The sequence below is a fragment of the Heterodontus francisci genome, chromosome 30, assembly GCF_036365525.1.
Source record: "Heterodontus francisci isolate sHetFra1 chromosome 30, sHetFra1.hap1, whole genome shotgun sequence".
NCBI classification, from domain to species: Eukaryota; Metazoa; Chordata; class Chondrichthyes; order Heterodontiformes; family Heterodontidae; genus Heterodontus; species Heterodontus francisci.
In genome coordinates, this window is record NC_090400.1 from 47,073,560 (window position 1) to 47,094,759 (window position 21,200).

At 41.1% G+C, this 21,200-nt stretch overlaps 1 protein-coding gene across 2 annotated transcripts in view; it reads left to right on the forward strand.

The window, feature by feature from the left end:
- The window catches only part of vps53 (VPS53 subunit of GARP complex), a 258,571-nt gene that overhangs the window by 16,057 nt on the left and 221,314 nt on the right, over positions 1 to 21,200 (forward strand). For both annotated transcript variants that reach the window (XM_068010509.1, XM_068010508.1), the window contains exon 4: positions 10,578 to 10,644. In XM_068010509.1, coding sequence (XP_067866610.1) covers positions 10,578 to 10,644 — 67 coding nt within the window. The remainder of the gene's footprint in view (positions 1 to 10,577; positions 10,645 to 21,200) is intronic.

Below are 21,200 nucleotides of genomic sequence, written 5' to 3' on the forward strand. Positions count from 1 at the left end.
CCCAACCAGCAGAAATAATTTATCTCTATCTACCCTAACAGTTCCCCTTAATATCTTGAAAACTTTGATCAAATCTCCCCATAACCTTTTAAGTTCTAGGGAATACAGCCCTAGTTTGTGTGATCTCATAATTTAACCCTTAGAGTCCAGGTATCATTCTTATAAATCTACGCTGCACTTCTGCTAAGATCAGTATATTATTCTTAAGGTGTGGTGCCCAGAACTGCTGACAGTCCTCCAGGGTTAGTCGAAACAGAGCTTTGTATAGTTGTAATATAACTTCTACCTCCTTGTATTCTAGTCCTCCTAGATATAAAGGCCAACATTCCATTAGCTTTTTTGATTATTTTCTGTGCCTGTCTGAAATATTTTAATCTGTGTATATGGACCCCAAGTTTCTTTGAATTTCCATTGTTTGTAGCTTTTCACCATTTAGAAAACACTCTGTTCTTTGCTTTTTAGGCCCAAATCAGATGAACTCTTATCTGCCTATATTAAAATCAATTTGTCACTGTTAAGATTTAATGTTAATATTTCTTTATAATTTTATCCTTCGATCCACATTGCTTACAATGCCACCTGTCTTTGTGTTATCAGCAAATCTGGATATGTGACTTTCTATTGCACCATCTTCTCTTCTTTGGCCTCGTCAAGAGAGAGACGATGGGTAAGCGCCTGGAGGTGGTCAGTGGTTTGTGAAGCAGTTGTAGAGTGACAGACTCTTCCACAGGTGCTGCAGATAAAATTGGCTGTCGGGGCTGTTACACAGTCGGCTTTTCCATTGTGCTTCTGTCTTTTTTCCTGCCAACTGCTAAGTCTCTTTGACTCGCCACACTTTAGCCCCGCCTTTATGGCTGCCCACCAGCTCTGGCGATCACTGGCAACTGACTACCACGACTTGTGATCAATGTCACAGGACTTCATGTCGTGTTTGCAGACGTCTTTAAAGCGGAGACATGGACGGCCGGTGGGTCTGATACCAGTGACGAGCTCACTGCACAATGTGTCCTTGGGAATCCTGCCATCTTCCATGCGGCTCACTTGGCCAAGCCATCTCGAGCGCCGCTGGCTCAGTAGGGTGTATATCCTGGGGATGTTGGCCGCCTTGAGGACTTCTGTAACTTTTCTGTAATTTCCTGGTTTCCCCCCACCCCCTTCACCTTTCTTAAATAGTGGAATGATGTTCCCAATATTTAGTCTAAAGGAACAGTTCTTGAACTGAGGGAGCTTTAGAATATTATAGTTAGGGCATCTGCAATGTTCTCACCTACTTCCTTTAAAACCTTGGAATGGAAAGCATCTGATCTGGGGGATTTGTTACTATTTAGTGCCATTATTTTCTTCATTACTGTTATTTTACACAATCAAAGCCAGGCATTGTTATTGAACTGCAGTTAATATGACCTTTCTAAAGACAAGTTTCAGAATAATGTAAGTATATATAATAGATTTTTGACAGTCTACATTCCAAGGTCGTACTGTACTATTTAGCAGCATTTTCCCAGATCAATTCAATGGCGTGTCAGTCTCTCTTTATATTTGTTCCATCTGTTCAGTAGTCTTTTCTGCGGGAACAGTTGTATGATCTTGCCAGATTAGGGCAAAAAAAGTATTTCACTTTTAATAACAAAATGGACAAAATCTGAGCTTTGCTGTAGTTTCTGTTGGAAGAAGGAAAATCTAGTTTGACTGCATGAAAATCATTAGGAAATTCAATGAGGAGTTTGTGAATTATTGTAATTTTTCACATGAATTGCACATTCATAAGTAGTGTAGATTTTACCCTATCATTAGAAACATTTTTCTGTATAAAGTACTAGCATATAATGCACTTTTAAGAAAAATTGAGCTTTTTCTGTGTGACATGATGCCTATTATGTCTGAAAATCATTTCAAGATTTGTTTTTGTAAAATCATAACTACTTCGAATCCATTTTCAGTCTGTAATATTGCATGTTATGTGTGAACATTTTGGCAGTGAAATAAGTAACTTAAAAATCTGATTCAGCTAAAACTTGAAGCCATTGTATGAGTATTAACTTGGTGGAGGTGTTTGTGTCTCCTTAATTAGTCTTTGCAAACCAATCAAAGCGACTCTTTCAATAATAACAAATAGTTTGTGGAATATATGGTGTTCTGGTTACTTGGAGTTATGGGAGAAGATTTGAAAGTCGTCAACATCAGCTAATGAATTGGTGAATACTGGAATTCTGTTTGTGCTGAAGTTTTGTGGACATTTATCAATCAGTCAACATTGCTTGCTTGGCATTGACTCAGTACTCAGAGGTGTGGACAGATTTACTTTCCATTTTACAAAAGGCCTGTGCTTATATTTTTAAAGCAGCAGCTACATAATTCCTTGCATTTGAAGGCTGTAAACGGAGGCATTTTTCTATTCTGTGTCTAGGCTCTTAATACAGGGAAGAATGTTTGTCCTCTTTCCATCAGGAGACTTTCTGCCAGAAAGAATAAGGCAAAAATAGCAAGCACAGCTAAACAGTCCACTCTTTTGTGTGAAGAGAAATGCAGCGGCTCTGTGGTGTTTACAATGTGGGGGCCCACAGCAGCAAAAAAACACATTGTGTTTAAAAAGACATGCGTGGCTGGAAATGAAGCATTTGTATCAGGGCACTTGCCATTCTCTCCCATTTACCTGACCGTAAATACTCGGTTGCCACCTCTGTAACTTTAAAAAGACAATGTTTAAGGCAAAACGTCACTCTACTGGTCTTGCATTTGTTGATCACTTGTCTGAAGAGCCCTTCCTGATTGTAGTTTTGCAAAAGAAATGATTATATTCATGTAATCTCCAATTACTTTATGTCCACCCGAGATGTGCTGGTGTGACAGGCCATGTTGAGAGTTCGGTCACAAACACTGATGTTTTTAATAATTTTTCTGTCTCTCTATTATATATAGTTTTCTGAATAATGTGCACCTCTGGCACATTTGTCATTGGCAGTGGTACTGTAATGTTAATTTTTTCATACCTATGTGTTATGCCTGGGGTCACACATCTTTGTCATGTCAGAAATCCCTTATTTCCAATGTTTTTTCAAACTGACTTGCCTCAGGCTGATTAGAATCGTACAGGAGTCCTTTCGATCTATCATGCACGTGCTGGCTCTTTGAAAGAGCTGTCCAATTAGTCTCACTCCCCTGCTCTTTCCCGCATGGCCCTACAGATTTTTTTCCCTTCATGTATTTATCCAGTTCCCTTTTGAAATCACGATTGAATCTGCTTTCACCATCCTTTCAGGCAGTGCATTGCAGACCGTAACTACTCAAACTCCCTGGTGAACTCTGATTGCCCAAGCCCTTTATTCCATCTCCAAACTGCAGTGGCGCTGTTAAGGCCTTTATGTCAGTGTTTTCATTCTGTATCTTTGGATGGCCTGCTTGCAGGTTTTCAGCTGGGAAGAGTGTTAAAATTTTTATCAGCAACGATTGAAGGTCCCAGCCAGGAGTAATGTTTAAAACATTGTCTTTTCAAACCCTGAGTTGCCTTTATTCGAGTCCTGGCCAGGAGTGCCCAGGAGGAACTAAGTTAGAAAACAGGCTTCTCTGAAATACATTAATGAAATAAAAGTTGCTTCAGAGAATGGGCTTTTGATGAATTAATTCAATCAAATTTGCTTTCAGTTGGTCAGCAATTTGAAAGGAAGGGCTCAGCGCACTGACTTCAGTGGAATATTATTAAAACTAGCTGCCTGTCTGCGAAAGTGATCTTTCCACAGAGTAAAGAATTAAATAAAATGGGTCTCCGGCAGGACAATAACCTAAAACATGGGAAAGGATGACTGAGGGACTTGGCCACAAGGACAAAATCGGCATATCAGAAGCAAGTGTATGAAAAAGTAATTTGAAGAAAAAAAACACAGGAAATAAATCTTTTAGTGTTAGAAAGAGCCGTGACTCGAACTGTGGCTAAACCATGACACAGGAGGTCTGTGTGACAGACAGGAAGTGTGCACTAAACACTGGACTTTTAGATTGTTATATGGTACAATGTTCTTGTCATTATAAAACATATGTTCTGCAATTTACTGAGTGAAAATACAGCATCTGGCTGCATCCATTTCAATTGCTAACTTCACATTTGTTTAGCAATGAAAAATTCATATGAATCGTCTCCTCCCCCACTGAGTGATAGAAATAGGTGCCACATAGTTCCGTGAGGCACCTGAAATTTCAATAAAATGCATTGCAAGGCCTGATGTCCAAGACTGCTGCCTACCACCACCTCCGCCCCTGCACCCCAAAACAGACACATTCCACATAGCCCAAGCTTCAAGTGTTTTTTGATGGATTACAGATTTTCAGGTCTTAAAGTCATGACATTCTACCACTAATAGTGAGTGTTCACTTCAGTCTACACAAAGCGTGGTTTATTATGTAGTATTTGAGGATTTACGTGTGATGAAATTGAAGCATTTTTGTCCGTGAAGGGTTATTTATTTATTGGATCACAGTACATGGGGTATAAATTAAATATTGCTAGCTAATTCATCAAACTGCAGAGAATACACAGGATGGCCTGATAGATCAGAAACTTTGGTAAATGCACAATTAGGTTGTTCCCATCGAAAAGAAAAAGTGATTTAATGGGCTGAATTTTATAAGCCCCTCGACGTCGGGGGGGGGGGGGGGGGGGCGGGGCCATAAAATACTTGTGGGAGTGGCCCGCCAGATCCCCTGCGCCGAGAAGGCCCTGCCACATTTTGCCAGTGGTGGCGAGGCCTTGGGGCGGCTCCCCCAAAACCGCTTGGCAGCAGGGCCTTCATTTAAACAGTTAAATCATGCGAGTATATTTATATGTACTTACCTTGTCCCGTCGGCCGTCCCATGCCGATATTTCAGCTACCGGCCGCAACCTATGCGCCTTCGGAGCTCCATACAGAGTTCCAAGGCGAGACACTGATGGGGAGCAGTGAAATTATCAGGGCGGGTGGGAAGCGGGGAAAACCTTTTTTATTTTTTGTGGGGATAATGGGAAGGGTTTGAGGGGCAAAGTTACAAAGTTTGGGGGACAAAGTTGATTAGGAAGAAGAGGATTTCTGGTGTGTAAATAACATGAAATGGCCATTGTGGGGTTGGGGAAGGGGCCTCTATGTTAATAAAGTTTTCCATTTTACTTTGCCCACAGTGTGGCTTTAAGAATTTAATTTGTTCCTGAGGGTTTGAAGCCCTTTAAAAATGGTGCCTGCATGGCGGCGCCGGACACCATTACCGGGTCGGAGCAGCCACCCCCTCTACGTCATCGGGGCGGCTGCACCGCAGCTTCTATTTAAATGAGCCCCGGTACGAAATATCGCGGGGGCTCATCGGTGGCACTTCTGTGTCTGAAGGCCACTGACTTCCAAAATGTGCACTAATAAAATTCAGCCCAATGCAAATTTATTTGTGCTGTCCTGTTCTGCAGCATCCCTTGTAGCTGGATAAATATTGGCATCCTAGAGTTATACAATTTGAGCTTCAAAGTTTGCTAGAGATTACCTTGTGTATGAGAGATAAGCTTGGAACTTGGAAGCTCATGAATGGCTGGCTGCCTAAATGTAGTTACAAGAAATATAATTTTTGTTCCAAGATATCTTCAAAGGAACTTGGTGCTCTATTTTGAACTGCTTTGCAACAAGACTGTCTGGAGCTGTCAGTGATACAAGGTTAATCAGGCTTTGTCATACCACATAGCCATGTAAGGAGTAAACTGCAATGTTTCTAGAGTCATTTTTATGTTGAGGGTTAGCAAAAGGGAAGCTCTTGGCATTGTGAGGAGAGTAGTAAAGTTCATAATTACTGTAGGTATACCATTTATACCGAGTACTAGCCTTTTACCTGTTTAATGCTATGTAAGCTTTGTAGTTTAAATTCTAGACCACAGTCTGATTGTGTTTATTCTGGCATCTGCTGAAGTTAACGGAGATCTTCTGGCAGCACACTGTCGATCTAGTAAATCATGACTACAGCGATGTTGTCTGATCAACCCCTGCTTCTCATTACATTTACCTAGGTAATACTTGATGATAATGAACTCTCCGAAAATGTTTAGGATGAGATTCTAAAAACGTAATACATTGTGACCAGAGGCACAAACTTTGAATATATTGCTGAATCAACACTTATTTTATATATTATATATAAACTAAGCATTGCTGTTCTGTGACAACTTTCCATAGCATATTTTTGATAGTGGGTTTGTGTTTTCATAATCTACTTTCAACCCAGTGGCTTTGATTTGCATTTTCAGTATGCTGTCATCAGAGTTTCCTTATTTCTCCTTTCTGGTTTGTGAAATGCCTAATAAGTTTAAAATATTCCTGTGATTTCTTTCCTTTGGATAGTAGTGAACTGGTAATGCTGTTGCACTCAAATTGTTCATTTTCCCCCCACTGAAAATGATAATCTTTGGTATATCTAAGGAAAAAGAAAAACACAGCCACGCATACAGATCTTTTGGGTTGTTGATGGGTTTTTCATGTGCTGTTATCTTACGTTATTTTTGTATTATTGTAACTTCCCTTGAATGAAATATGGGTCTCTCCTGTCTCTTCACATGAAATAAACCATCAGTCATTACCATTTGTTTCTGCACACCTGTGGTTAAGGCTGAGCACTTATTAATATGCATGCATTTGGAGACTGTTAAAGGTCTGAACTATGATTTACGCTTGTGACCCTTATTGACCTTTGAGATATTAATTACCTTTTAGAAAATTTGGCCTATCACTCTTTTTCCCATAACTATGGAACTTGTATCTTTTGCTGACTTTCTCTACCATTCTACAAGGCTGGGCAAAAGGTTATTTTCATGTGTGAAACATCTCTAATTCCTCCCCAGGCCACGTGCATTTAGAGGTTGACCTGCTCCAACCCTCTGGCTGTGTTGCTGCAAGATGCACAATTGTGTACTTGGGAGTGGCAGTTCGTACACTTTTATTTCTCTCCTCTACAGCGGCTTAGCTGAGATCAGCACTTAGCTGAGTGGGGAAATTGCATCTATCCACTCAATGATGCTGCAGATCAGTCCTGCAACATGTGCTTTACGTTGAAAGACTTTACTTGAATTTGTAAATCTTCTGCAGGAGCCTACTGCCATCTTGTATTCTGCTGACTTGAAGCTGTTATCATATTCTCAAAGGCTTGCCTTGTTGACAACAACAGTAGTTCATTCGTCTGAAGCTGAGTTTTCAAACACTAGCATCATAATAGATGCATGTGCTCAATGTTGTATGTGCAATATTTGCACATATTTCCACTTCTAGGGAGTCCCAAACTTGAGGTCATAAACATAAAATAGGCGCTAATACATGCAAAAAGGAATTCAGGAACAACTTCTTTACCCAGTGGTTAGAATGTGGAACTTGCTACTAATGGATGGCTTGAACTGAATAGCATAGATGGATTTAAGAGGATGCTAGATAAGCACGTGAGGAGGAAAGGAGTAGTAAGATATGTTCATAGGGTGCAATGCAGTAAGGTGGAAGAAGGCTCATGTGGAGCATGAACACTGGCATAGACCTGTTGAGCTGAATGGTTTGGTTTGTTTCTGTGCTGTAAATTCATTGCAAAGCACCGGATGAGCCATCATAAAATGGAGGATTTGTACTTTGAGTTGGTGGGGGATGGAGAAAAGAACAGCGAATAGAAGAATCCCCTAAATAATAGAAGTCTGAATAAAGTGGAAAACAGAGACACTAGGGGTGCAGATACTTAGATCTTTAAAGGTGGCAATCTAGCTTTAAAAAAAAAAGCACTGTACGTTAGAAATGATCAAGTGATGTTGAATTTGTAAAAGACTCTGATTTGGCCGCAGTTGGAGCACCACCATTATAAGAAAGATATTCCAGAAATTAAAATAGTGAAGTTTCAGTAGAATGATGCAGAGGTTGAGAGAGAAAAATTTGGATTTCTATTTTAACCCACACTGGAATAGACAAGGTTACGGGAGAATTTAATAGAAGAAAGGTTATGAAAGGGTGAATAGTGAAAGATTGTTTTTACAAGTGGGTGAATCAGTAACAAGGACACACAAACTCAGATCTATGACTTGAAGAATGAAAGGGAAGTTTTTTTTTTACATTGAGGTTATTGGAATGTGGAAGGCTTTACTGTATTGAGGCAGGGACTATATTAACATTGAAAAGGACATTGGATAACCATTTGAAAAAATATAAAAAGATATGGGGACAGGAAAGGAAAATGGGTTGGAATAGATACTTTTCTGTCTGAAGTGTTGCACTGGCACAGTGATATCTTTGTGATGTAATTGATATGCTACCAAGTATGGTCTCACCCCAACCCTACTAAATATTGCTATCGAAAGCAGTAGTGATACTTGCTTTTGAATTGATAGAATTTGAATTGATAGAATTAGCACTTTTACAGTGGGTGTTTCTGCACGGTTGAGACTAGTTGGACGCTATCAGAAGTTTGCATGTAATGTTTAGATATTAAATTTAACAGTATTGTAATTGGGGCTGATGTGCCTCTTATTCTTGCCCCCCCCCACAAATGCACTCACTACATGTAGTATTTCCAAAATATCTGGGTATCTGAACAACAAGAAACCTCTAATTGGAGGAACAGGACCAAAAAAAATGGGATATGAGTCAAAGAAAGCAGATACTGGTTTCTGGTGTAAACGATACTAAAGGCTCGAAGTTTCAGAAATTACCTTCAGGGTCAGAGCTAGAAAATGAGTCTTCCAGGGGACAAAGATTCATCCAAGACCCTGCTGTTTTTGAATTCCATTTAGTCCAGTATACATTTTTAGGATAGTTCTAGATGTTGGTTGCTTTCCTTTCGCAGTGAAGCCTCATTTTGGATACATCCTCAATATTTTGATCTTAGACACAAATTTAATCCATAAAATTCCATCAATGGGATTTTTAAAAAAGTGTTTTTTTCAATGCGGATACTGAAAGGGACTGAAAGCTGTTTATGTATTCATGTGAAAACAGGTCTGAACTAGTCATAACTAATTTGATTGAATTGTGAGGAATTTAAGCTCAAGGCACATGATTTAAAAACAAAAAAGTTCGGTGGGCTTATGTTGCTTTTTTCTATCAAGCCACCAACAATTCTGTTGCTTTATCGACAAGTTTCACAAGGGAGGATGTAGTCTCCACCAGTATCCTGTTTCCACCTACGCACTCAGTTGACAGTACAGTGTTGCATTCCACTGCTGCAAAAAATGCTTAGGATACAAGTGCTTGCTTCCTTTCAGTAGTCTTCCAACATAAATCATTTAGAATTAGAACCAGACTGTATATATAAATTTTATGTTTGGGGGAGTGTGTTACCATGCAAAACTTTGACCTCTTGCTCTAGTCCAGCTCAGACTGGTGGGATGCAAGTTTCCTCCTGCTGGCTGCATGGGTCCTACATTGTAACTAGATTGGCCTCTGTCTGCCAAGTTCCCAACAGGCAAAAAGCCACTGTGTACCTATAATTTAGCACCAATTGGCAGTCTTACCCAGTGAGGCTACTGAATGCTTGGGGTGGGAAATACAAATGTTACAATATAGGGCAGCGTTTCTGAGATTGTGTGTTGAGTATTAAGGAAACAGAAGGAAGGGCAACTTAAATGTGGTACCGCATCTGACCTCTGACTAATTAATAGAAATACTGGGTTCCAAAAGTAAGAACGGATTCCATTCCCCAGCACCATTATCACTCAAAATTCACTGAAGTGGGTGTACATGTTACATTAACTCTGTTTTGGAGATTGTCGTCTTGCAAGTCCCTTCCTTCGGCAATCTAAATTGGATTGAAATAAAAAGTTAAATAGTTCTTGATCTGTGTGTTTTTAACCACTGAAGATGAGGTATTGGCTGGTATTTTGGTGTGAATGACACTGAATTGGGCTTACACTTAAAAGAACTTGCAGTGATGTAGCATCTTTCATGACCTCAAACTTTCCCAAAGTGCTTCACAGCCAATCGAGTCAAGGCAAAGATCAAAGAATCCTTGAAGCTGTCACAGATGTAATTTTGTATGTCATTACTGATATGCTGCTTTCTTGTAGGTTACAATCAGTTAAGAGTTCATCTAGATTTGTGAATGAAATGGTCACTTTCTCCTGTCCTATGTTATTTCTAACAGTTATTTTTCTAACCTCACGGCTTCCTTTTAGGGTTCCTTAAATGATTTTAACTGAACTGCCCATGAGTGGCGATTTGTGATTTTTCCCATGTACGTTGATGATTTCAAGCAAATTCAAATTCATAATCACTCTCCATAGCTGAACAAAAAAGGAAGCTTTTAAATGTCATCAAAGAAACCTGTAAATGACAATAATGGTACAGCTTGATGGTAAATATCTGAAGAGTGATCCCCGTCTGTCTCTGGTTCCTTTGATAATGTTTATTATTAACAGGATGGGCAAATAATTTGTGTCCTTCCATCTATTCTGAAACTGGCATTTTTCAGGATTTCTTGTGCAAGATTGCAGTACTTTGCCTACAAATTGCATTGTATCCAGTAAATGTAGAACTTCTTGGTGTTGCACCAGGCAAAATGACTTACCTATTAATATTGTGTAAATTATTTTTATATCTTGTATTTTATTTTGACAGGCGATTGGATGATAACATTCGAACTGTAGTGAGAGGACAGACCAATGTAGGACAAGATGGCCGACAGGTATAAAACCACATTTCTTGATTGCTCTTTTATAGTCTATGTAACACTTGAAATTTCTAATTGAGTTATGCCTGAGTCAGGAGCTGCAAACTGACTTGATGGAGGGTAGAATCAGTTGCTGCTTATGGACAGTTTTGTTTGAATCCAATATGACAAACAAGATATCAATCATTACTAACTTTTTGGGAGATTTAAAAAAAAATGTGGGATTTTATTTTCCACCCCTTACCCATGGTTCCTGTGGCCAGACACAGGAACCGAACACAAGAGGTGTCTAGCTATTTGCTAGTTCAGTATTGATCGCTTATAATAAGGATGTAAACCAGTTTGTTGTACAGTTTTCTGTTAACAAGATTGATACTAACTGGTTGAATCCAATGGGTTTTTATTGGCTCATATGTAGTCAGTTGGTTAATGGCTGAAACCCTATTTCAGCTAAGCACTCATTTGTGTCTCACAGTCCCAAATGTGGCACATTTGAAAGAAATTTCACTGTGAGCATGTACTAGATGCAAGGCTTTTAAATATATAGATCGGAAAGTTTCTCCTACTAGAGGTTGCTTTCTGAGACTGAAGAGCCCTCCTAGCTTATCTGTTGAACATTAGAGATCAGTCTCTTCAGTTTTGCTGGATGCATATGTGATTTTTAAGGCTGTAATTTAATCAAAGTGTTCTGATCTCTTCCAAACCTTTCAGACCAGTGCTGTTCTGTATCCATATGGAGATGCTCATATTCTATAAGAAAGCCAGTGCAAAAAAAACAGATAGAGAAAGGTTTTCCCATTTGGGGGCCCATTATTAAAACAGGGAGCTTCCGGTAGTTTGAGATTCTTCGTGAAAATATGCAAGCTTGCATTTGTGAAAATGAAATACTAAAGGGTCTTTTTCCCCTTGCTGGTCTGGTTCCAGGACAGTGGTATTAGCATTGTCTCCTGGCATGGCTCTCTGTTGTTTCTCCACTTGACGCAGGACACCATTTAGGAATACAAAGGTCCTTTTGCACATGCATGCAGCCTAATATTATTACAGGCCACTTTTTCAGTCTAAGCATTTTGATTGGCCTGCTTGGATACTACTGATGCCATAATGTTAGTGCCCTAAACCAGAGCCCTGTGTTCAGTGAGTCAGAAGTGGAACCGGTGAATTTGGCAGCACCTTGAGACCCCTTGGAAAAGTTACTGTGCTGCTGCTAAAACAAGGCTGCTTGGATTATTTATTTTCCCTAATTGTAGCTAGCAGTGGTAGAACCATGTCTTTGCCTCACCAGTGCCCTAACGTAGAAGTGTCTTAAAAAAAAAAGAAAGCAGACTAAAAATGGAAATGATAGAGAGCAGGTCATAAATATTTATGGCCTAAAATTGTTTTTACATATGCAAGTGACAACATACTAAGAAAAGTGTGGAAATAGTTTAATTGTTTCCATACTTTGTCCTTTGAAAGCACACAAAGACAATATGAGAGATTGTGATATAATGCCACTGCTAAACAGAAAAGCTGAAGTCATTTGCAGCAGTTTTGTAGGGATATATATATTCTCTGGTCTGTCCTGAATTAGCTGATCTTAGCCACAGCAATATAATGGTCTTGATGTCCCCAGGCTACATAGGGAAAAATTTATCCAGGATCCCATTCCTGATTACTCTGAGCATTGCTGGAAATTCTGTGGATGCACATTGGCTTAAGGGTGTGATGCTCTTATTGTTGAATAACCCAGTATATGACTGCAGGAAAAACTAGAGGAATAGGGAGAAATAATTCTTTAAAAGCTTGTGTTCCGCAATTGTTGCTTCATTATAGAATACACACGTATTTGGGAAAATGCTCCAGTGCTGTATCTGGATATGTGGCTTCATATTGGGTTTTATTGGGTACTTTGCCTTTTTAGCTGATGTCTGAGGGGATAAAGAATGTGAGTGGGAATCTTTATATATACAAAAGGAGAAACTTACAGATGACAATTTCTTCTTAGACTTGTCCAATCTTAACCTTATTGCCAGGTAAGCAATAGTCAAAGGCCTGTTGATTATCTCTGTGCTTATCATTCATTGTGCTTTTCTACTCCTGTTTTTGCTTTGGCATGAGTAGGGCCCTATCAAATTCAGTCAAATGTTACAAATTTCACGGTTGCGGCATTTTAAGCATCGTGAATTTCACAATTTCACATATTTAAATCGTAAATTTCACGGTGTCTCAACAAACCATGAAAATGATCTATTTAAAACAAAAATAAAGATAAAGGAGGTTTCTGGTTTCAAATGGCATTTATTGTATACTCAAAAACTGTTGTAAAAAGCGGACTATAAACAGGTCACATTCTTTACTCACTGAAGTCAGTGGTTGAATGTGAGCATAAAGCAACCTGCAACTGGATCTTCATTCTGAGTGATCAAGTTTTTCCAATGATATGTTGGCGTTTGCAAAAGCATCCGCCAGTTCCATTGTAACCAACTGACGATTTTCTGAGCTCTCTGTTGACTTCTTAAAAAGAGATGAGTTTTTTCTTTATTCATTTTCCAGCAGTGCAGCGTCGGATGCTCTCTTTCTGCTGCGATGGCTTTCGGACTCTTAAGTGGTTCTGAACTGTTACCTATTTGTGATCCAATGAAACATTATTGCTTGTATAAAGCAGTATACCATCATCGACATGCAGAATTTGGCTTCCAAGTTCTTTCACTCGATGTGCTGCAGTAATGGTTTTGGCCGTTTTTTGATTTGCTCATTCTGGCATTCTCACCTGTGGGCTCTCCGCTTCTTCCTTGAACAGAGGCCCACCCAGTCCCCATCCACCACCACCCTCCTCCGCCTGACTGAACTTGTTCTCACATTGAACAACTTCTCCTTCAACTCTGCTCACTTCCTTCAAGTAAAAGGTGTTGCTATGGGTACCTGCATGGGTCCTAGTTATGCCTGTCTTTTTGTGGGATATGTCAAGCATTCCTTGTAACAGTCCTACTCAGGCCCCCTCCCCCAACTCTTTTTCCGGTACATTGATGACTGTATCGGTGCCGTTTCCTGCTCTTGCCCTGAACTGGAAAACTTTATCAACTTTGCTTCCAATTTCCACCCTTCGCTCACCTTTACATGATCCATCTCTGACACTTCCCTTCCTCGGCTTCTCTGTCCCCATCTCTGGGGGTAGGTTGTCCACTAATGTCCATTATAAGCCCACCGACTCCCACAGCTACCTGGACTACACTTCTTCACACTCTACCTCTTGTAAGGACTCCATTCCATTCTCCCAGTTTCTCCGTCTCCGATGCATCTGCTCTGATGATGCTACCTTCCATGACGGTGCTTCTGATATGACCTCCTTTTTCCTCAACCGAGGATTCCCCCCCACTGTTGTTGACAGGGCCCTCAACTGTGTCCGGCCCATTTCTCGCACCTCTACCCTCACCCCTTCCCCTCCCTCCCAGAACCGTGACAGGGTTCCCCTTGTCCTCACTTTTCACCCCACCAGCCTCCATATCCAAAGGATCATCCTCTGCCATTTCCGCCACCTCCAGCGTGATGCCACTACCAGTCGCATCTTCCCCTCCCTTCCCCTGTCAGCATTCCGAAGGGATCGTTTCCTCCGCGACACCCTGTCCACTCCTCCATTACCCCCACCACCTCGTCCCCGTCCCCTGGCACCTTCCTCCTGCAATTGCAGGAGGTGTAATACCTTCCTATTTACCTCCTCTCTCCTCACTATCCCAGGCCCCAAACACTCCTTTCAGGTGAAGCAGCGATTTACTTGTACTTCTTTCAATGTAGTATACTGTATTCGCTGCTCACAATGTGGTCTCCTCTACATTGGGGAGACCAAACGCAGACTGGGTGATTGCTTTGTGGAACACCTCCGCTCAGTCCGCAAGCAGGACCCTGAGCTTCCGGTTGCTTGCCATTTCAACACTCCCCCCTGCTCTCATGCTCACATCTCTGTCCTGGGCTTGCTGCAGTGTTCCAGTGAACATCAACGCAAGCGCGAGGAACAGCATCTCATTTTCCGATTAGGCACACCAGAGCCTGCCGGACTGAACATTGAGTTCAGTAATTTCAGAGCATGACTGGCCCCCCCATTTTACTTTTATTTTTAGTTATTTTTTTCTTTTTTCTTTTTTACATTTTCTTTTGTTCATTTCATTTCATTGTAGTTTGTTCAGTTTGCTTACCCACTGTTTTTTTTCCTGTTTGTACTTGCTGCTGTTCAATCTTCAGTTCGGTAACACCCTATCTGTACTAATGCTTTGCTTTCAACACACCATTAACATATTGCTTGACTTTGCTCCATGACCTCTTGGTCAGCTATGTGGCCTGGTCCAATCTAGACCTCCTTTGTTATCTCTTGCCCCACCCCCGGCTCACTTGCTTATAACCTTTGACATTTCTAACATTTGCTAGTTCCGAAGAAAGGTCACTGACCTGAAACGTTAACCCTGCTTCTCTTTCCACATATGCTGCCAGACCTGCTGAGTGGTTCTAGCATTTCTTGTTTTTATCTCTGGCATTCTCACTTGTTTGCTAACACTCGAGACTGCTTCCCCCAAAACTGTACTGGAAGCCCTCTCTTATCTACCAATCAGTGAGTTGAGCCTTATGCCAATCAGTATAACATGTGAAGTTCACAAAACGGCTGATTTCATGGAGGACCTGGGATTTCATGGTCTGTGACGTCTTTTTCACAGCTGTGAATTTGGTAGGTCGCTAGGCATGAAGGATGAAACTCCAGGAAGCTGAAGACATCAGAGAAAAATATGAATTCACAGATGGCTGTGTAACTCTGGTTTCCTGGGCTTGCGTGAATGGCAGATCATGTTCTGAACCCACTGTGTTATGAATAAAATGCTTTGAAGTGTCCATGTGCAAACAGGAGTACTTTGTCGGATCAGTGTTGGAACTGTGTGCAATTTGAAACTGGTCTCAAAAATCAAATTTAAGCGTGACAATATAATTTGGGTCTAAGGAGCTATTGCATATTTGATGATTAATGGTCTCATATTGTACAGTATAAATGGCACCCTTTCCTTTTGGTCCTTTCGAGTACTTATTAATTATATGCTAGATGGAGCAGGGTAAGATTTTCTCTTTGGGATAAGGGAAGCAAGACTGCTGTGGTCATCTTTCATATCTCAAGCTGGACTTTAATTGCTTGATCATGTAGCACTGACTGTTGTCATGACTCTGCTTGGAGTATCACGTTCTCCCTCAGTGAAGAATTTAAAGGAGCACAATAGAATTGCATAAGTTTGTAACCAGAGATACACAATGATGTAAATGATTATGTGTAACTTAAAAAAAAAGATCTCCCACAAAGGAGGAATGAGCCTGGGAGTGGGGCTGACTGCATAGCTCCGTGGAGAGTTGATCTAGACTCGACGGGTCGAATGACCTCTTTCTGTGACGTAAATGACTCTAAGGCTGTATAACCCTGTATCAACATTAATTCGTGTCTCAGCAGATGTCACATTTACCAAAGAACAAACTTTCTCGAGCTGATATAGTGGCTCATGTACAACCCAGCAAACTCCGAGAGGGCCAATGTTCGTGATCTTGCCTTATTTAAATTTAAATAGAATGACAGGAGGAAGCTGCAGAGCATCTGTGGATGGGTGAGGTTGTAGTTGGTGCAAAGCTGTTTGAGACCCCGGTCTGGCCCTGATAACTGTACCATCTCTGGAAGTAGTGTAAATCCCGCAGGAAACGGGACCAAGAAAAAAAACAAACGAGGAGCGGATCAGTTTACTGGACTGTCTTCACACATGTTACTGCTTCCAGATGTGGGTTTCACTCAGAACAGAGCTTCCATTGTTGAATTAACTGTGAGGTGACAACATTCCATTTGGTTTTAGAGTGATGAATAAACGACTCTTCTACAAATCCTGATGTCGGGAACAGGCAGTTAATTTTTTTTTGTTCCTACTGGTATTTGTGCTAGTTACACTTTCAATTCCTACAATAATTCCCCAAAACATCACATTACATTGGCTAAAGTTCAATTTACACTGATGGCAAACTGGTATTTTACCTACTTTAAAAAAAAAATGCCATTGCATCTAAATTGATGCTGGCAAGCCTACATTTATTACCCACTCCTTGGTGTGTTGGACTGTTGCCACAATTGAGTGGTTTGCTTGGTCACCACAGAGTGGATTGACCACCGACGCAGGTTCCCTTCCTTCAAGGACATTAGTGAACTAGTTTGATTGTTGCACCTTGCCGCGGGTCTACCAATTTCTGCGATACCTGCCAAGTATGATGATCACTACACCACCATACTTGTATTTACATGAGCACATGGATGTTATTTTCCCTTGGTTTGCACTGTTACCCAAGTTTTTGTTTTTATTTAGAAAAATATGTTCTTTCCTTCCCATTTTAGGTTTCTCTTTTCCCTGTTTTATGTTCTCACTCCAGCTGCTGTTTGTGCCATATATTAATACCGATCAGGGAGGCAGGTTGTTTGGTCCCAGGCCTCTACCAGTGTCACCATTGAGTTATCTGCTTGTGCCATGATTTATACCATATTTAATAACCCTAATTGGACACACACACATTTCATAAATTGCAATTCCTCTACATACTATGGCTCAGTGTCTCAACCACATTCCCATTACACCAGTATTTTCTTAGCTTCACTGGCTTCCTATGCCTCAGAAAATTGACATTGAATTTCATCCACATTTTCAAATCCCTAGATGGCCTCATTTCTTCTTATGACTGTGTTTATCTCCACCGATATGTGCCAACACGCACTCTGCTCCTACTGGCATACGTAGCAATTCCTGCTCCCTCTGCTACATCAGCGGCAGTTGATGTTTCAGCCACATGTCCGCTCCATCAACAAGAACACCCACTTCCATCTCTGTAAAATCACCTGACTCTGCCTCTGCCTCAGCCTATCTGCTGCTGCAACTCTATGACTGCCTCTAGACTTGACTATTTCAATGCTATCCTGGCTGGCCTCCCATTGTGCACCCTCCGTAAACTTGAGCGCATCCCAAAACTCTGCTGCCTGTATCCTAACTCGCATTAAGCCCTAATCGCCTATTCCCCTGTGCTCCCTGACCTACATTGGTTTCTGGTTCGGTAATGCCATGATTTTAAAATTCTCTTCCTTGTTTTCAAATCCCTCCATGGCCTTGCCCCTCTATCTGTATTCTTCTACAGTTCTATAACCCCCCCAAGATCCCTATGCTTCTCCAATTCTGGCCTCTTGCGCATCTCTCATTTTAATCATTCAAACTTTGGCGGCCATGCCTTCAGATGCCTAGGCCCTAAGCTCTGGAATTGCCTCCTTAAACCTCTCCACCTTTCCACCCTCCTCTCTCTTTAGTAAACGTACTTCTGACCAGGCTTTTGGTCATCTGTCCTAATATCTCCTCTCTCAGATTTTGGGCCCTTGAAATGCTTTACTACATTAAAGGCGCTATATAAATGCAAGTTGTTGATGCTTCAGCCACACCGCCCCTTCTGGGGCTCCTTCCCTCAGCACCTTCAATCTGTCACCCCTCTCATTGCATTCAGAAGCCTCCTAACCACCCTTCTTTCATCATGCTTTTGCTCCTCATAATCCCCCTCTCCCCTTTTCCCTCCTTCTTGGATCCATCCCCTGTAAAATATGCTGAAATGCCTTGTGGTATGTGCGGAGTGCTGAAGAAATGCTGGATATAACAATAATGAGATTTAAAATTTGGAACATATGAAAATGTTTGGGGTCTTTTTTTACACACCAAGGTACCCTAAAAGAACTTGTGTCTCAAACTCTCATTTATTAATAAGATTCTGCCACCAACAGTGTATGCTGAATAAAGAAAAAGCATCTTTTTAAACAAATTTCAATAGGGGTAGCAACCCTGTTACTAGGTAGAACTGGTACTTTTAGTGTGATGGAGTTGACTATTCAAGAAAGGAGGGAGCGAGTATATGGACAGTTAGCCTGATATCAGTCATCAGGAAATGCTGGAATCTACTATTAAGGAAGTCTTAACAATGCGCTTAGAAAATCATAAGATTAGACTGAATCAACATGGTTTTATGCAAGGGAAATGGTATTTGACATTTATTGGAGTTTTTTGAAGATTTAACTATTAGGGTAGATAAAGGGGGCCAGTTGATGAGTTGTACTTGGATTTCCAAAAGGGATTCGATAAGGTGCCACGCAAAAGGTTAATAACACAAGATAAAGGCTCATTGAGTTGGGAGTAATAGCATGGATGGAGGATTGGTTAGCGGACAGGAAGCAGAGCGTAGGGATAAATGGGGCATTTTCAAGTTGACAGGCTGTGACTAGTGGAGTGCTGCAAGGATCAGTGCTTGGGCCACAGCTGTTTACAATCTATGTTAATGACTTAAATGAAGAGACGGAGTAAGGTGTCCAAGTTTGTTTACTATACAAAGCTAGGTGGAAATGTAGGCTGTGAGGAGGACACAAAGAAAGCTGCAAGGGGATATAGATAGACAAGTTAAGTGAGTGGGCACAAGGTGGCAGGTGGAGTATAATGTGAGGAAGTGTGGGGTTATTCTGTTCGGTAGTAAGAATAAAAAAGAATATTTTTTTAAAGGTGTGTAACTGTTAAATGTTATTCAAAGAGACTTGAGTGTACTCATACAAGAAACAAAGTTAGCATGCAGGTTCAGGAAGTAATTAGGAAGGTGTTATGAACGTCGGATTTTGTAACATGATTATGCTTTAAAAACTGATTTTTAAAAGTTTAAGATAGAGTTTTGGAAGTCAGGTGACCTCACATCCACTCTGCTAAAGGACAAGACAGAAATCTTGGTTACCAGGACAACAGAGAACACAGATTTCTTTTTGAAAAAACACTGCAGGGGTAGCACCTGAAGAACAATGGGTTTCACTGTCCCAGACTTTAGGGTTGTCAGCAAGAGTTGGTGATACTGAAGATGCAAATGTACCAAGCAGCTGTTAACACCTGGGTACAATGTAAGGCCCAGGTGACTCTGTGAAACCAGACTTCTGGACTTTGCATATTGGAACAGAATAATAAGCTATTGACTTTTGAGTCCAGATAAATTTAACAGATTTTTGGACGACAGGCTGTAAGAAGGGAACCTAATGGTTGCAGCCTCGAAGGCTGTAAGGAAGACAACCAGTGGTGGCAGTGGGAGAGAGGGAGCACCTGCTCTCAGAACCCTGAGACAGCGAAAGGCTGTGAAGACTTGAACCTGTTTTGAAAGCTGAAAATTGCAGAGAAGTAGAAGACCAGCAAAATCACCAAAAATCACTTTATTCACGGATGTCCAGGCCGAAAGTGCTCAGAGAAGTGAGTGAAGAGGACATTGGTTTTTGAAAATGTCTGGGAGTTCCAACCCATTGCAACTGGGAGATATTTGGGACTTTTAACAGCAAAGGATTTTATCATCAAAAAGTGTAGTGAGGTTTTCAAATATTTTAATAAGTAAAGAAAGTACCTTTCTTTGTAATTTTTTTATTCATTCGTGAGATGTGGGCGTCACTGGCTAGGCCAGCATTTATTGCCCATCCCTAATTGCCCTTGAGAAGGTGGTGGTGAGCTGCCTTCTTGAACCGCCGTAGTCCATGTGAGGTAAGTACACCCACAGTGCTGTTAGGAAGGGAGTTTCAGGGTTTTGACCCAGCGACAATGAAGGAATGGCGATATAGTTCCAATTCAGGACGGTGTGTGACTAGAAGGGGAACTTGCATGTGGTGGTATTCCCATGTATTTGCTGCCCTTGTCCTTCTAGTTGGTAGAGGTCGCGGGTTTGGAAGGTGCTGTTGAAGGAGCCTTGGTGCATTGTTGTAGTGCATCTTGTAGCTGGTATACACAGCTGCCACTGTGCGTCGGTGGTGGAGGGAGTGAATGTTTGTAGATGGGGTGCCAATCAAACGGGCTGCTTTGTCCTGGATGGTGTTGAGCTTCTTGAGTGTTGGGGCTGCACCCATCCAGGCAAGTGGCGAGTATACCATCACACTCCTAACTTGTGCCTTGTAGATGATGGACAGGCTTTGGGGAGTCAGGAGGTGAGTTACCGCAGGATTCCTAGTCTCTGACCTGCTCTTGTAACCACGGTATTTATATGGCTACTGCAGTTCAGTTTCTGGTCAATGGTAACCCCTAGGATGTTAGTGGGGGATTCAGCGATGGTAATGCCATTGAATGTCAAGGGGAGATGGTTCGATTCTCTCTTGTTGGAGATGGTCATTGCCCGGCACTTGTGTGGCGCAAATGTTACTTGCGTTATCTGCTACTTACAAAGTACTGCTTTAGTTCATGGGAATTTCTTTTAGTTTAGTTATAAGTCTTAAAACGTAAAATTTTGTTATGTAATTCTTTAAGTTCCTATCTTGTATTTTTCATATTAACGTTTTCACTGAAGTTGTAGCGGAAGGCAGGTGGCATGTTGGCCTATATTGCAATGGGATTGGAGTGCAAGAATAAAAGTCATTCTGCAGTTGTATCGGTCTTTGGTGAGACCTGGACTACTGTTTGCAGTTTTGGTCTCCATATCTAAGGAAGGATGTACTTGCCTTGGAGATGGTACAGTGTAGGTTCGCTAGGTTGGTCTGAGATGAGAGGGTTATCCAATGATGA